Source organism: Cimex lectularius, unplaced genomic scaffold, assembly GCF_000648675.2.
Source record: "Cimex lectularius strain Harlan isolate CLEC.00 unplaced genomic scaffold, Clec_2.1 scaffold180, whole genome shotgun sequence".
Lineage (NCBI taxonomy): Eukaryota > Metazoa > Arthropoda > Insecta > Hemiptera > Cimicidae > Cimex > Cimex lectularius.
In genome coordinates this window covers 525,044-541,299 of record NW_019394226.1, presented here as the reverse complement: position 1 = coordinate 541,299, position 16,256 = coordinate 525,044, and the positions used below count along the sequence as shown (strand labels likewise).

The 16,256-nt window shown below is 34.3% G+C and overlaps 1 protein-coding gene across 1 annotated transcript; it reads right to left on the bottom strand.

Annotated features, from left to right (window-relative positions):
* Nucleotides 1-9,850: 9,850 nt before the first annotated feature.
* LOC106668089 lies at nucleotides 9,851-11,007 on the bottom strand. Its single transcript, XM_014396515.2, has 2 exons — nucleotides 10,926-11,007; nucleotides 9,851-10,665 (listed from the first exon to the last, which is right to left on the bottom strand). The coding sequence occupies exons 1-2, from the start codon at nucleotides 10,965-10,967 to the stop codon at nucleotides 9,958-9,960; spliced, it is 750 nt and encodes a 249-aa protein (XP_014252001.1). The 5' UTR covers nucleotides 10,968-11,007; the 3' UTR covers nucleotides 9,851-9,957.
* Between the last annotated feature and the right edge of the window lie 5,249 nt (nucleotides 11,008-16,256).

Sequence of the window (16,256 nt, the reverse complement as noted above, 5' to 3'; positions counted from 1 at the left end):
TAGATAGATAGACAGAGAAAGAGAGAGAGAGAGAGAGAGAGAGAGAGAGAGAGAGAGAGAGAGAGAGAGAGAGAAGAATAGAGAGCGCATGAAAGACAGAAAGAAGCACATAGAGAATAAAATATCAAAAAAATTCGGAAAACAGAAAATCATACAATAGCGATAGAGAGAGAGAGAGAGAGAGAGCGAAGAAGAAAGAAAGAGAGTGAGAGAGAGAAGAAGAAAAAGAAAGAGAGAGAGAAATGAAAGGGAGAGAAAAATGAAAGAGAAAAAAAAGACTTAAGGCAGATCGTAACGAAGTGGAAATTAAGAAAGAAAGATGGAGAGGTAAGAGAGAAAAGAAGATATTTTTGTATGAAAATCTCGCAAATTTCAGTCCAGTACGATTTTACGAGTAACGAGAACGGAATGAAATAAAGAGAAAGAGAGAGAGGGTGAGGGAGAGAGTAGGGAAAGAAAAACTAAGAAAATAGAGAGATTATTTGACTGAAAAAGACAAAGATTGACAGGCGGACACCTCCACTCACAAATGTAACACCACATAGAGAGAGAGAGAGGGAGAGAGAGAGAGAATGAGATAATGTGAATAGATAAGAAGAGGGCGAGGGAGGTAACTCTGTTATAATTTAAATAGATACAATTTGACTGATTTACGTCATGATATCAAAATTCGTGATGTCGTGCATATTTTCCTCGTCTTCAACTTAAGAAATGCCTCTTTTAATAATATAAACAATTAAATTTTATGAAGGTTTATGCTTATTGTAACTCATCTTTTTATAAGGTATCCGCCACCACGTCAGTCCGGCCAGGTTGTGTCACATTCAAAAGTAACAATCCCATTCATAATCGAAGCAGCTACTTATTTGCATTCACTGACGTGCGGGGACACCTCCGTGCCTCGTTTGCACCAATCTGCATTCGAACCGAGAAGACACCGTGATCCGTTGGTTAATTCAGGCCCCCGGTCTTGGAAAATTTGTCGAGGGGAAAAAATAAAAAATAACTCCAACCGGGCCTCCACGTGAAAAGGAGATAAAATCTAAATATATGACTCAATCCCGGGACCACGTAGGACGTCTTAGGGGGTCGGACCGTCTGACTTATTGCCCATGGAAACCCTCCACCGGAGGGAGGCCTTGTTTCAGACACATTATTGTCTCGTACCGACGAATATTATATATATACAGGGGCCATTTGTTCTAAACGGTGTGAAACAACAGCCAGCTCCGTTGTATTGTCCACGATCTCTTATTACCACCGGGCTCTTTTAAACGGCCGTGTCATTGGGACAAATCGTTTATCAGGTTAACTGATTTACATGATGTGCCTGGAATTAATTAAAACTACGTGTACACTGTTTTATTTCTCATGAACACGGATTAAATTTGACATTATCGCTTTCCAAAATAAGGCACAAAGTTCTTCTGCACAAAAACGGTTCTTTTTGGACCGAAAGGACAGATTTCTCACAATTAAGCGAGGAACACAGCCGACGCAACGCAACCCGACCTGATCCGAAGCCACCCAACGCAAATCCAATGTCCAATTTTCCTTAAGATTTTATTACCTCCGTGCAAATCTACCCGATGCCACACGCTACCCTACTCTACGCTCTGCGATCCCCACTGTCCAGATTTTCGTCGGGTCGCATCGAGTACAGTCGAAGACAAAAGGACCGGACACTCGTATTTTTATTTCAAACTAAATGTATTATTGTCGTAATATTAATCACAGCATACTTTTTTAATATAAACTAAATTAAGTGAGACCCAAAATTCATGAGTTTAAAAAAAAATCAATTTTAACGGTTTGGCAGAAAATTAATCAAAACATCGGAGTACAATTTATTGATAGAATTTAACTAATTACGAAATAACTAAAATTTAACTAATAATTTATTTCCTTGTTTTCCTAATAAAATTTAACCCACAATTTATTACATGGTTTTGCTCAAAATAATGCATTAACGCAATTAATTAAGGTTTTAAGTTGAGATAAAAAAGTCAGTGTCAAGAGCGGGATTCGAAACCACGACCTTCGGCTTGATACTCCGCTAGTCTACCACTTGAGCTATCGTGACTTCGATCCCCTCGGGCTTTCCTTTTTGAATGAAATCAATGAAATTTGTTTTTTAATCACCGTGTGCAAGTTGAAAATTTTATGAAATATTTGTTCATTGCACAGTATAAAATTATATCAGATTATATGTATTTATTATTAATAAATTCATATATAAATTGACCAAAACAGCCGAATACAATTTATTGATGGAATGAATTTAACTAACAATTTATTACACGATTTTGATTATAAAATTTAAGTAACAATTTATTTCATGGTTTTGCTCATAAAATTTAAATAACAATTCATTACATGATTGTGCTCATAAAATTTAACTATCAATTCATTACATGGTTGTGCTCATAAAATTTAACTACCAATTTAATACATGGTTGTGCTCATAAAATTTATAGTTAAAGTTATTATAAATATTATTTAATAATGATGGTTAGGCAGAAAATTTATCAAAACACCGGAATAACTTTATTTAAAACAATTGAGTTTAACAAACAATTTATTTCGTGGTTGTCCTCATAAAATTTAACTAACAATTTATTACATAGTTTTGCTCAAAATAATGTATTAAGAACCAATAAGGCGTTGCGATTGTGATGATTGTCTGATGTGTGATACACGTTGTGTGAATATACGTGGCGTGCACTTGACGTCGAACCGATGTGCAGAAAATGAAACAAGGCGTCGGGTAGCATCGGATAAGTGTGTTCCCAGCTTTAGACTACAGTTCGAAGGCCGCGAGAATACCTTCAATTTTTTATACCATACATGCCTCAACTATCACTTTTCTTCCTCAATTCGCCAAATAGCAGTACAATCTTCTGAAGTAGATCAGTTCGTTCTGAATATCTGCAGAGACAGGTGTCATCTGTTGTGAAATATTTGGAATTAAACAAGGTCATATAGTAATCTTTCCCACTATGCGCAAAAGTTTTGTTCAAACCTTGTCTAACAGATGCCATCACTAAAGCTTTTCAAGAGGGAGAAATGTAGGAGGTCAGTTCAATCGCGATAGACGATAAATGCTGTAAGGCTTATAAGTAAAACTAATTTACCAAGAATAAAATTCAAGAGTAACATGGACTCGACGAGATCGTGAGAGAACGTCGAGAGTTCGAAGAGGGAAAAGTCTTGTCGATAAGACATAAAAAGTCAGAATATCCACATGGGATCGTAAAATTCTCGACCCTATTCTAACGAGGAAGTAAAGAGGAATTCGGACTGTAGAATCAATTAAAATGAAATGCCAGGAACGGAGATTAAATCGTATTATAAGGGCAATCTCTGGATAAACAGGTGTGCATCCGAACAGTTCCACGGACTCATTAGCCGATCCTGGGCGTTATTTACGGGATTCGACGGGCATTCTTTCTCATGGGGACACAAATTTCGGCCCCGGTGGATACGTTTATTTACGAGATGCGCCCACTCCGCGACACGGCTTCGTGCCCATTGTTTATCCATTTTTTCCTCCACGGTTCAACGTCGGCGGCCCTTTTTTTATCCAGCCAAGTCTCTAGACGGTGGCCGATTTTGAAGGAAAACTATTATCGTTTAACTGTCTAATTTTTGTTGTTCGGGTGAGGGTTTTGAAAGGAAATAACAGTAACACTAAACTGTGTGATATACAAATAAAAAATGACTGAGATTGATGGACTTTGCTGTCTCTTAGTAAAGTTTTACAGTTGATTTATAATTAAACGTTTTTCTTTTACCAACACAGTCTTGGTATTATTCCTTTGTCAAGTAGTAAGATAAAGATAAATGTAAGTATGTAAGCCCTGGAAACAGAAACTCTTGCACACTGACCTAGATGATCTACTTACCATATATTTTTGTTAGGACTCATAATAAGCATTAGGCTATTAATTATTTTGACGATGCAACTGGTTCAATTGTGAAGAGAACTACAATTTTTCCACCATGGTATATCCGATGTCCTCTTCTTCGTCCCACAAAGAAACAAAACAATCGTCAAACACCTTTGAGTGGGTCATCAGTGGCCGCAACGACTGAAGCCAGGAGCACACCCGACGCAAATCCAAAGTCCAATTTTCCATGTTTGTATTACCCCCGTGCACATCAGCACGCTGCTATGCAACGCTATCATTCTCTACGCTCTGCGATCCCCACTGTCCAGATTTTCGTCGGGTCGCATCGAGTACAGTCGAAGACAAAAGAACCGAAGACTCATATTTTTATTCAAACTACATGTATCATTGTCGTCATTTCAATTACAACATACTTATTTTAATATAAACAAAATTAACCGAGATCAAAAATTTATTAGTTTTATTAAAAAGTAATAATTTAATGGTTTGGTAGAAATTTGATCAAAACACCGGAATACCATTTTTTGATATAATGAATTTAAATAACAATTTATTACACTGTTTTGCTCATAAAATTTAACGAACAATTTATTTCATCGTTTTGCTCATACAATTACACCATTTTCGTCGAGTAGCGTCAGAACAGGACACTCATATTTTTTGTAGTTCATTTCAAACTAAGTATATGTAATTTTTTCGTTATATTAATTACAACATACTTATTTTAATATAAACCAAATTAAACGAGATCAAAAATTTATGAATTTTTATAAAAATTATTTTATTAAGATGGTTAGGCAGAAAAACACGGAATAACTTTATTTAAAACAATTAAAATTAACTAACAATTTATGTCGTGGTTGTGCTCATAAAATTTAACTAACGATTTAATACATGTTTGTGCTCATAAAATTTAACTAACCATTTATTACGTGGTTGTGCTCATAAAATTTAACTAAGAGTTTATTACATGGTTTTGCTCAAAATAATGCACTAAGAACAAAAGAGGCGTTGTAATTGTGATAGTGATTTGGGGTACACGCTGTGTGACTGTACGTGACTTGCGCTTGACTTCGCATAGATGTGCACACCCTACCAAAACGTGGCAAGACGTCGGGTAGCATCGGGTAGCGTCGCATAGCGTTGCATCGGGTGTGTTCCCGGCTTGAGGCGCTGATCACTGTAAAGTAAAGAACCCGGGTTCGAATCCAGCGGCCCTTCATCACCTACAAATTGGCTTTTTGCCAAAAACACCGGCACCCCAAGGGCTCATATAACCGTTCTTGAAATACCCTCGTAAAAAATTCAATTTTTCACATTTTTTTGTTAACTTTTCAACATTTTACACGACTTCAAGATTTTAATCAGCCTTCAGGACAAGCTTAGGAAACTGAAGAATTAAATTATGTCACTACTGAAAAAGTAATTCAAATTCTAAGGTCAGGGAGAAAATTACCTGAGTACCACTTGAATAACCGTGCGCCCAAAGGTAAACTTCCGTATAAATTATTCCCAAACAAAAATTTAAAAATTCTTATTGATACGATAGATCAATAGATTCTTATTGATTGATAAAAATTCAAATTAAAGCCATTCAGGATTGAAAGGCTCACAGATCATCATTTGAAAAATAAACCACCGTTATATATTGTGCAGAATTATTTAACTTTGATAGACTCTTCGTAAAATTCAATGTCACTTTCATGACCATTTTGACATCACGATTGGTCTGGATAATTTACATTGGATTACCACATCAATTTCAGAACAGATACACTAAGCACCCCTCACCAGAAAATTGAAATTCCCTATCTCCAAACACCAAACTTGGACCAAGGCGTAAAAAGTGGAACCTCAGAAAAAAATCATAGAAATCTACATAAAAAATGTATAATTTGATGAATCAATAAGCTCGTGGCAGTGGGAGGGAGGCCGCAACCTTGACGCTCATCACTGTAAGATAAAGGTCTCAGGTTCGAATGCAGGAAATACTTACATACGGGCTTTTTTTTAAACAGCGGCATCCCAAGGGTTAATATAGCCCCGCTGTTGCAAACCCTCGTAAAATTTAAAAAAAAAATAATCCCATACCCATATGAAACCGTGATTGCTCGGTCAAGAGTGAAAATAAATGCCAACGTAACTTCTGACAATTTAAATGATAAAAGTTTATAAAAATTGTTACAGGACTTTTACGATTTATTTTCCGATTTGCGAGAAGAAAATCTATGCGAGTTCGAACTAACTGGACGCCTATTTGGAACAACCGATCGACGCAGCCGATAATGAATTCCCAATAGTCAACGTTGACCCAGACGAAGCAAACGATCGCGCTACTGTACATTCAAATATTGACGGCAATACTGTGATGACAGTGCCCGTAATAGATGAACCATTTAATAACAGTATTAATCAAATTATAATAGAAGAAGTAGAATTTCAACCGGCTAAACCCGAAATTATTAAATTATTCATGAATATAAAGACACGGATGCTAGTGCAGCTCTCGGGAAATCAATTTGTCCTAGACCTTAAACAATTGATAAAAAATTAAGTTATCCCAATGACAAAATTCCGGCTTTTATTTCGAAAAGGAAATTACAAAAAGATTGATTTCAAAATTCCTAAATGTAAATGTTGAGAACTAGATTTTTGTAGATACGGAGAAAAATTAATAGACATACCAACTGAGAAGGCATTAAAGAGATAATAGAAAACTACCATTTAGGAAAAGCAAATCACAGAGGTATAAATGAGCCACACGGTATAATTAAAACTCTCTCCTATTGGCCTTTTCGTATTGGAACACACCCGATGCAACGCCATGCGACACTACCGATGCTACCCGACGCAAACCCAAATTCCGTTTTTCCATAAGATTGTATTACCCCCTTCCACATCAGCCCGACGCTATGCTATGCTACCCTACTCTACGCTCTGCGATCCCCACTGTCCAGATTTTCGTCGGGTCGCATCGAGTACAGTCGAAGACAAAAGGACCGGAAACTCATATTTTTATTCAACCTACATGTATTACTACCTTTATATTAATTACAACATACTTATTTTAATATAAACCAAATTAACCGAGGTCAAAAATTCTTTAGTTTTCATTTTTTTTTAATTAATTTTAATGGTTTGGTAAAAAATAGATCGAAACATAGGAATACCATTTTTTGATATAATGAATTTAACTAACAATTTATTACACGGTTTTACTCATAAAATTAACTAACAATTTATTTCATGGTTTTGCTCATAAAATGACACCATTTTCGTCGAGTACCTTCAGAACAAGACACTCATATTTTTTGTAGTTTATTTCAACGTATAAATGATCTATTCATTCTGTAACAAAATTAAAACCTATTGAAATTCACCGCATTTAACAAAATGTATTTATACAATGCAAAAAAAAAAAAATATTTTTTTATATATTCAATCTCAACAAGAATGACACAATACGCAGAAAACAAACACATTGAGTGAGTACAAATATTTTGATTTAATATAAAAAAAATTTATTATTATTATTGCATTGTATAAATACATTTTGTTTCACATCGGACATGTATTTGTTAAATTTAAACAATGTTTGTAAATCCCGGGCTCTGAAGATGATCTCAATAAAGACCGAATCGTTGGCACGATAAATAAATGTTTTCGTTTTCTAAAACCTACGTCACACCAGACCTCATCAGACTAAGCATTGACTAACGGTCACTAAACACCGCACATTAATAATAATATGAATACTCATAAAGAAAAGGTAAAAACCATATACCAAATGATTAATGGAAACAATTTAACTAACAAAGAAAACGTTATCAGAAACAAAGATGCAACAAAGACGGAATCTCCAGAAATACCTGGTATCATTTATGTAAAACAGAAACAGAAGCAGAGTAAATTAAACCCCAGGGAAAGAATAAAATCGAAAAACCAATTTTAAAAAACTGCCATAATAAAAAATCCCACCATAATACGAGATCCAATATTCATTCATCATAGTCTAATATAAAACGTCCGAGGAAGTCTTCTTATCAATTTAACAATAAAAATGATGACGTTGAAGGCCCTCGCGGCGTTATAGAGATAAAGGGTGTAACGCGCAATAACGGAATTCTGCCGATCATCTTAGTAAAAACGACATTACAAACGACTTGAAGGATTTACTTTCAGAAATTGACATATTAAATAATCATTGTCATAAAATGGTAGAACAAATAAAATTTACCAAGAGTATTATAGAAGAGACATTATAATTCCGCAATATAATAAATTATTCTAAATCCCTTATTAAAGAACAAATTAACCACTTACTCATTCATAAATACTTCAGAAATAAACGAGGACATCTTACAGACTGAGTTCGATTATAAAATTTATACCTGGGAATTTAGACAATACAGTCAAACAAAAATTTGACAACGTTATCATGGTTATGAAGGCTAACCAAAACAACATTGAAAACAAATAAAATTAATTTATTCCTTAAATAATGAATTAGTAATTGCAATTAAACCAAATTTTTTGATCGAATAGCGAAGTACTTGAACATAAAATAACATTAATTGGAAGAACAATTAGAAATTAAGCGGAAATAAATAAATCAAAGGTGCATTTAATCAACTTCAAATCCTCTTTGAATTGGTCGTGAATACTCTTCAAGACTTTGATAATTCTATAAGATTTTGTAAGTTGAAAGTTATGCATCCAATCTTGATAAGCACTGATGAATTATTTTAATTTGCTATTAATTTAATGCTAGTTTGAGAAACAATGAGAGAATATATACGATAAATGCAATTAATATTTATTTCAGTGCAGAAGGAATTTATTGAATTAGCAACGAAACAAATGAAATTCGTTTTTTAAAACTTTTTGACATAAACTTTTCATTTTTTGGCCAACTTAAAATCCGATTGCACTGCTGTTTTCAGCGTAAAACGTCTTTAAAAATGATGTGTCAGGATGTATAGGGGTCACATTTGAAATTTTGATGTGGAACTGGGGTTGAGATACCCTGTATAATTTTTCTCCAAAAAAAAGGTAAAAAATTGGAACTAGACTAAATCATGTTAAACACTTATTTTTCGTTGTTTGACAGTGTCATTGGTTCATGAAAAAATGGCTAGGATTGAGTTATTTTAGATTAATAATAAGCAATGATTTGTCACTGTGGATCACGTCTCCTTTGTTGGTTTTGATTAGGAAACGCGATCCAGTGTTTTTGTACCTATGATTTATTATCTTGACAAATTTTGTTTTTGTCCCGTTATGAATACAGCCAGAAATTGACTGATTTCTGGTATAAGTATGACGTGATTATTCAATTTTTTTTATTACTGAGTTGTGTGTATTCGCATGTGGAAGTGTTTTCAGCTGTTCCTCTGTACATGAAACATGATGTGTTGATAACAAGAACTTTGGACAATGTCTATCTTGCGTTTTACTCAATCTACATTTAGGTTAGGATTGTACTGTTTATTATTTTAATACATAATTTGTTTCTGGGATTATGGTGACAAGTTTGTTGCCATATTGTTTGGAATGGTTAAAGATAAAATAATTCCATTTTTTCCCAGAAAATAAGAGTAGTTTAAGAGTCGTTGGTTCAAGAGGAATTCGGCCGGACCATCTAAAAAGGACACCCTGTATATATAGTGTTATATAATATGATCCTGCATATATTTTAACCAGCGTAAAAAAAATATCCATAAAAAATACATTTACAAAAATAGGCAGTAAACCTTTAAAAAATTTATTTCTTCGGCACCCGGGCCCAATTAGCCAAAATGGTATATTTTTTATCTAGTAACTACGGTTCCCTTTTGGCGGTAGTCTTAAAATAGCATTGATCACCTGTACAATTAAATTTTTGTTGAGTTGAAAATTTGTATGATTTAATTCTCACATTGAGGAGAAAATACAAACACTTTCGATTTTGCATTCATTTTATTTATGCTACTACAAGTTATATAATATTACAGTGGTGTTAGAATAAATAATCATATGAATTTCTAAATGAGTAATGAAATATTCTTCACCATTTCCCCGGAACGGTAACCATATCTTCTTCCCGAAAGGTATCAATTTCGAGATCTTTTTTAGGGTTTGGGAATTTTTCGCACAATACTTTATAGTACTCATCGGTGTTAGAACAGATATTATTCTTTAACTTTTGTTCTTTAGCTTTTATTATTTTTAATCTGTAGGCTCTAAAATTTTCGTACATTTTGGTAATAACCTGAAATCCGTTTTGTGATTTGTCCATCAAATTTTGTAAGGATTTCTCGACGACAAGAATATTCTGATTGGCCCATTGAATCTTTTTTTCACAGTATTTACACATTTTCAGTTGTAACTCAACCAGGGGTTGTAAGACAGCCATTTTGTTCTGAATCATATCTATTCCTGTGGAGATATCGGAGGCAAAATTTTCAACGACACTTGACATCATGCTGCGTACATCTTCCTCAGATTTTTCCCTAGGGGAATTGTAACCATGATGAAAAGGAACGTATGGGCCTTCAACTTTCTCCTGTTCAGTATATTGTAGATATTGACTAAAGTCGTTTATGATATCTCTTTTGGTCGTCTCTATTTTTATTACCACGCCATTCCAACCCAGCTTAAACGTGTTAACCGTTTCAATAATTTGATTCATTTTCAGTAGAATTGAGTATTCAGAAGAATTCCGCTGATCCAATTTTAACTCTTTATCGCTTTCAATCGGTGAACAGCTACAATGCTAAAAAAAATAAATAGTTAATTTTAAAATTTCATTTTTACCATATTTTCATAGCTAGATGTAGTTTCTATCTTAACAAAATGTATTGTTTTTTATTTTCTTTCATTCTGCAATTATTTAAAAATTCTCTTATTATACAATTGCTTCCATAATTTTTTTTCAATTAATTCTATTAATATAATTTTATTGACATTGTTGGACTATTCTTGTTGTTCCACGATTTTATAACCTATAAATATTACGCTAAAAATTCTCAATACCTGTAGAATTAGCGGAAGCAGCAGTAAGACAACCATCGCCATTGCCTTTTCTCGAAGGAATAAGCACTGCGCTGAAATACTTATGCTGTCGTAAATAATTTTTCTATCTTTATTGATAAGATTACCCTTGAGTCAACTCGATTAAAGTAACTAACGGAGTAATTTTATCAAATCGTTTCAACATATCGATATTTCGAAGGATAAATCCCGAGGGTTGTTCTGTAGATGCAAATTTTAAATTGAAGAGATGTCATATTGTAAAGTTTACTATCACGGAATGAATAAAGACACTTCAGAACAAAATGGCGAGACAATAGTCTCGAAGTAAAAGCGATAATAGTCTAATTTTTGTCAAAAACGATTTTATGCTGCCATCTCTTTGTCTATTGAACAATGGAATGAACAGCAAATAAAAAGAGAAAAACGTCTTAACTTATTCTTATGAGAAAGAACAATAATATTTATTTTTCATGTATGACACTGCAATACTAATGCAACTGTTTGGCCAACAAAAATATGAGTTTCATAAACGAATAATTATTTATTGAACTGCTGGAGAAATGGAGGCAGGTATTGATTGCAATCAGATGATTCAAGTGCTGGACCTAATTTATAATTTTTTTTTCATATTAAGGCTGATTAATGTAGAGATTTCCAGCAAGATGAAGATAAATTCAATACCGCAACACAATTTTTTGAAGATCTGAAGTTCAATGATGTGAATAATCAATAAGATGTCAGCTTACCAACTTTTTCCAAATCAACAAATTGGCCTCCACTTCTCAGTCGGATCCAGGTTGTACCGCTGAATCTTAAATCATTCCTTTTTATTGCTACCTATCTCATCCTAAATACCTATCTATCTGATTGTTTCCTTCGTGTAACTTACATGCTTTAACCTTACAGACCTCTCTTGCGTTTATCACTGGAGCATCCTAGATCGGTTACTTTTCAGGTTTATCTTCTATACTTTAACTTACTCATTCTTACCTTTGATGACTCTGAGGTGCTGATGGAGAAGTGGTTATATTCTACAGGTGATATAAACAGTAACCTTATGTTACAAACTCTCACCACGACTGGCAAACTGCGAGAACTAAAGAAGGCTAAACCCAGAGGAGTGATAGGACTATATACCGGTCGCTGGAATCTGAGAAAACATCCACATGACAAGGGAGTATTTAATGTTGACGCCTTTAGTTGGTTATGCAATGAGGAGGAAGAAACAGCCACACATGTATCATCTTCGAAACTGAAGCAACCTCTCAATGGAGACATAACCTGGGAAATGAAAACCCGAAGGAAGAAATGGTAGCAACGACAGCCAATGACCTAGTACTCGTTATGAAAAGGATCGAGTCGATTGAAATGAACTAAGGAACTAGAAATGTAAGTATGTAGTATGCAATGGAGGTACATCGGACTGCCTCAAACTTCCTCCATCCTTTCACCTTCTTTGCCTGTCATCTGGGACCGCCTGCCCCACCTTTCTACCATCAGGGGATATGACGTGGAATGTATAGACTTTTGCACCTCCGCCTCGTCACTTCACCATCCCCCACCCTTCCACTTTTGCAGTACTGGGACAAAATAAAAATAAAAAAATAAAATATTGAGGGTTATTTTTATTTCTGTAGCATTATATGGGTATAAACCGAATTATTATATGAACATCAAAACATACATACTATAAGCAAATTAAACATTAAAAGCCTTAAATCCTTAAATCGAAATTATACTTTCTCATTTGTTAATCATAACGTAAATATATGTTGTTTTTTTTTCGAAACAACAAAACAAAAGCTTTAGGCCCACTAATTTTATATACTACCGGCGTCTTTCACTATATCCTTTCATAATTGTTGACATATGAATTTCCTGGTAGGCGGGGTCATCCAGTTTTTATTTATGAGATTAATTTCCACTTTTACAATGTAATGTTTCAGTTTACGTTGTCAATTTTGCTGAGGTCGTAACCCAGCCTCACGGTATGTTTGAATTTGAGAAAACACTTCAACAATCTCATCTGACATAGTTCTTTCATCTATATGAAATTTATTAAAAAAACATTTTTTTTTAAATTGATTTTCTTCATATAGGAATTTTTTAGGTGTCTTTGTTTACCTATACATGGAAATTTATTTTCCTCTTTTTCTCCTTTAGAGGTGTAGTTTAGTTTGTTTGCGCGCTTTTTTGGGTATTATTCTGTGATCGTGATTTTTTTTACCGTGTTTGTGTCGTAGCAGTTATTGTATTTAAGATTTTTAGTTTTAATTAATTTATTTTTTGTCAGTGGTTCTTTTATTAGATCGTTTTGTAGTTTAGTACTGCAATTTTGTCTCTTACTGCTCCCATTCTGTGACGGTGTGCTCGTATGATATTGTCGTTCGGTGACCTTCCTTTTGTATATACCGAATTGTTGTTTGCCCTATGTTTCAGTCTATGTTAAATCTAAGAAATTTATACTATTATTATTTTCTCATTAAGCCGTGAATTTTACCCTCTGTGTAAAAGGTTTAGGTCAGTATTGGTGACTTTTATTAGATTCAAAATTATAGGGGTATTCACGATCTTTGTGTTAACCCTGTTAATTCTGTTAAGTCGTGTTCGATCTCGAAAATGATGACGTAGATTTGTAAGAATCTGCTAGTTAATATTGCTCGATCTAACAGGCCAGGTCCAATGTTAGGTCGAAAATATAGTCACCTTGCTATCCGTTATGGTGTAGGTAACCAATATGGCAGCCATGAACTTAACAGCTGTTTTTTTTGTTTACATGAATTTTTATACTTAAATATGCATTAATTAAATCAGACCAATACATTTCTTTTGTTAATTTCTGACCTGTCATTATACTCTCATTCATAATAGATACATCACCACATATCCTAAAGATGTAGGCTGTTAGACCTTAGGATACAAGTTACGTATGTCAGCACGAATTGAAGCGTGTCATTCGTTAGAATTTTTCGGTGCATAGATAAAATTTTGAATCAAAGAGCTGATTAATTTTCCTTTTTTATTAACTTCTGGCATCTTACAATTTATCACCAAAGAAAAGCAAAACAAACAAAACAAATCTTCAAGGAGGCTATCGAAGGTTATAGCTTTGTTTTTGGTTCTACCGATCGCCACGCGCAGCATTATGGAAAAATTAACGTTTAACATGCTAAGAAAAGAAGGGGAGCATTAACGATTTTACTGGACATTTCTTTATTCGAGTTAGCATCTTATAAACATCGTGAATACCCCTTATATCTTAATTATATCTCTCTAACCTTTTTCTTCTTATTATCTATACCAATCCCTGTAAGAGGTTGAGGTATCGCTTGCTCTGCTACCGACTACTCACATGAAGCCATTGGGGCGAAGAGACTGTATAATTTTAGTCAACGATGGATGGCTGAAGCTATTCCTAGCACTCCATTTATGTTGTCTCCTTGTAACCTGTGTGTTTATTATTTAATTAACGCTATAAAAACTAACAGCGCATATCTTCCAGAGGACATTTTCGAAAAGAATAAGCTTTTGTAAATATTTCGCACCCTTTCCTAAGAAATTTCCTATTCTAAAATATAGATTGTGTCTCGTGGGTTGCATGGTTTTATGTGTAATTTTTTCGAACCCTTTCTTTTCGAATAACTTCCTTGTGTGTGTGTGTGTGTGTGTGTGTGTGTGTGTCGGCATTTCGCCCTACACTAGGTACGATGTCACAGTATTAATTAATCCGTGGAATATGGCCAGTGGGCGGCAGAGGATTGTGCCCACGCATACACCTTCAACAACCTTCTAACAAGCTGCGTTTTGTCACGCCCCACCGTCAACTGAAGTCCGTATCTTTTTTACGATTTGACGAATTAATGGCTGTACGTTGATAAACCGTGTGATGTAGGTGATTTTTCTCGAGGTTTTTTATTTTTTAAAAATATTTTACCCACTGTTGCTGGATATTCTTCAGCTTTCATGTCGTCGACTCTATGATAAGGTTTTTTAATGACAACCCATTTGTTGATGAACACAAAACAAAAGTTCATTTAATTCCATACACGTGGACCAACTTTAAAAAACAAACATTGTTTACAGTTGGTTCTTAAAATTGATCTAATTGTTTAAAACAACAGTATCTATCAACAATTGGTTGCATGTAATCGGTTACTCCGACTGTATAACGAAATACCTTCCCACGTTATTGCCAATCATCTATTTGACGTTGTGAGTGAGGAGTCCGTCAACCAACCTTTTTGAGTGATATGAACGTCATTAGTTTACGTCATACCTAGTGCTTTCGTCTAATCTTTATCTTACCCACATCGGGTATACCTAGCTGAGTCCTTCCAAGAGGGTTCCCTCCCTTTTGGATCCACATTTCCTACCAATAAGTGTCGGAGACAGAAGCGACCGTTGTCGCTTTACAACATAGCCAAATAAGGTCGTCTTCCCATAATGGTTGCCAATCAATGTCACACAATTGATGAACTAATGGTTTAACATCGGTGGATGGTTTGGCTCATATTCTTCTCCTTATTTCAAGGTTCTTATTTTTTAAAATATTTAATACTGTCATTTTTGCATTTTCAACCAAGAGGCCGATCGGCCGAAGACTATCTGCGTACCCCCGTATTAGTAATGCTGGTGTAGGATGCCCACATGTCCGATATAATGGTTGTACCTGGGTGAATACATTCTGATATTGTTTTCAGTAGTGTTTCAGATGTACGGTTTGGCACGCAATACATGAATCATTCGTAGAAATGATAAATGGTGGAGTGATTGCGGTGTCGAATCCATTTTAAAAAGATTGATCCTACTCACAGTAAGTTGATTTCTAACGATCCGGATTTCGAGCATTCAGCTCATCATCAGGTTGAAAGAGTTCTATAACCACGCCACTCGACATGAATTGCAAAATTGAACCCGCCGATACCCCCTGCCAACGCGACGTTCCAATGAGAAGTATAAGCTAATAGTTGTATAAGCCGCTCAATTTTGAACATCTTATACAACAGATAATAAGGGGGTACCTATTCCCAAAAAGACCCGTTTATTCTTTCTAAAAAAGCAATGTCCTTGAAGAAGAAACAAGAAATGATAAAACCTACTTTCTAAAAAAATTAGTTAAACCATTTAACAGTTGAAAGTTTAAAACCATAACTATCACAAACAGAATAAATTAGTTTTTTAGAAAAGCATTTACCATGCTGTTATTATTTTTTCTACATTTTTTATATACATACATAAGTACAAACGTGTAATTTGTCACAAATGGCAACAATCTTTTTTTTCCAATGATATATATATATATATATATATATATATATATATATATATATA

Excerpts from the sequence above, each read along its gene's own strand:
- LOC106668089 (XM_014396515.2), bottom strand. The coding sequence starts at position 10,967 with ATGGCGATGGTTGTCTTACTGCTGCTTCCGCTAATTCTACAG. Across the intron at positions 10,666-10,925 it reads TGCTTCCGCTAATTCTACAG|CATTGTAGCTGTTCACCGAT; the intron begins GTATTGAGAATT and ends TATTTTTTTTAG.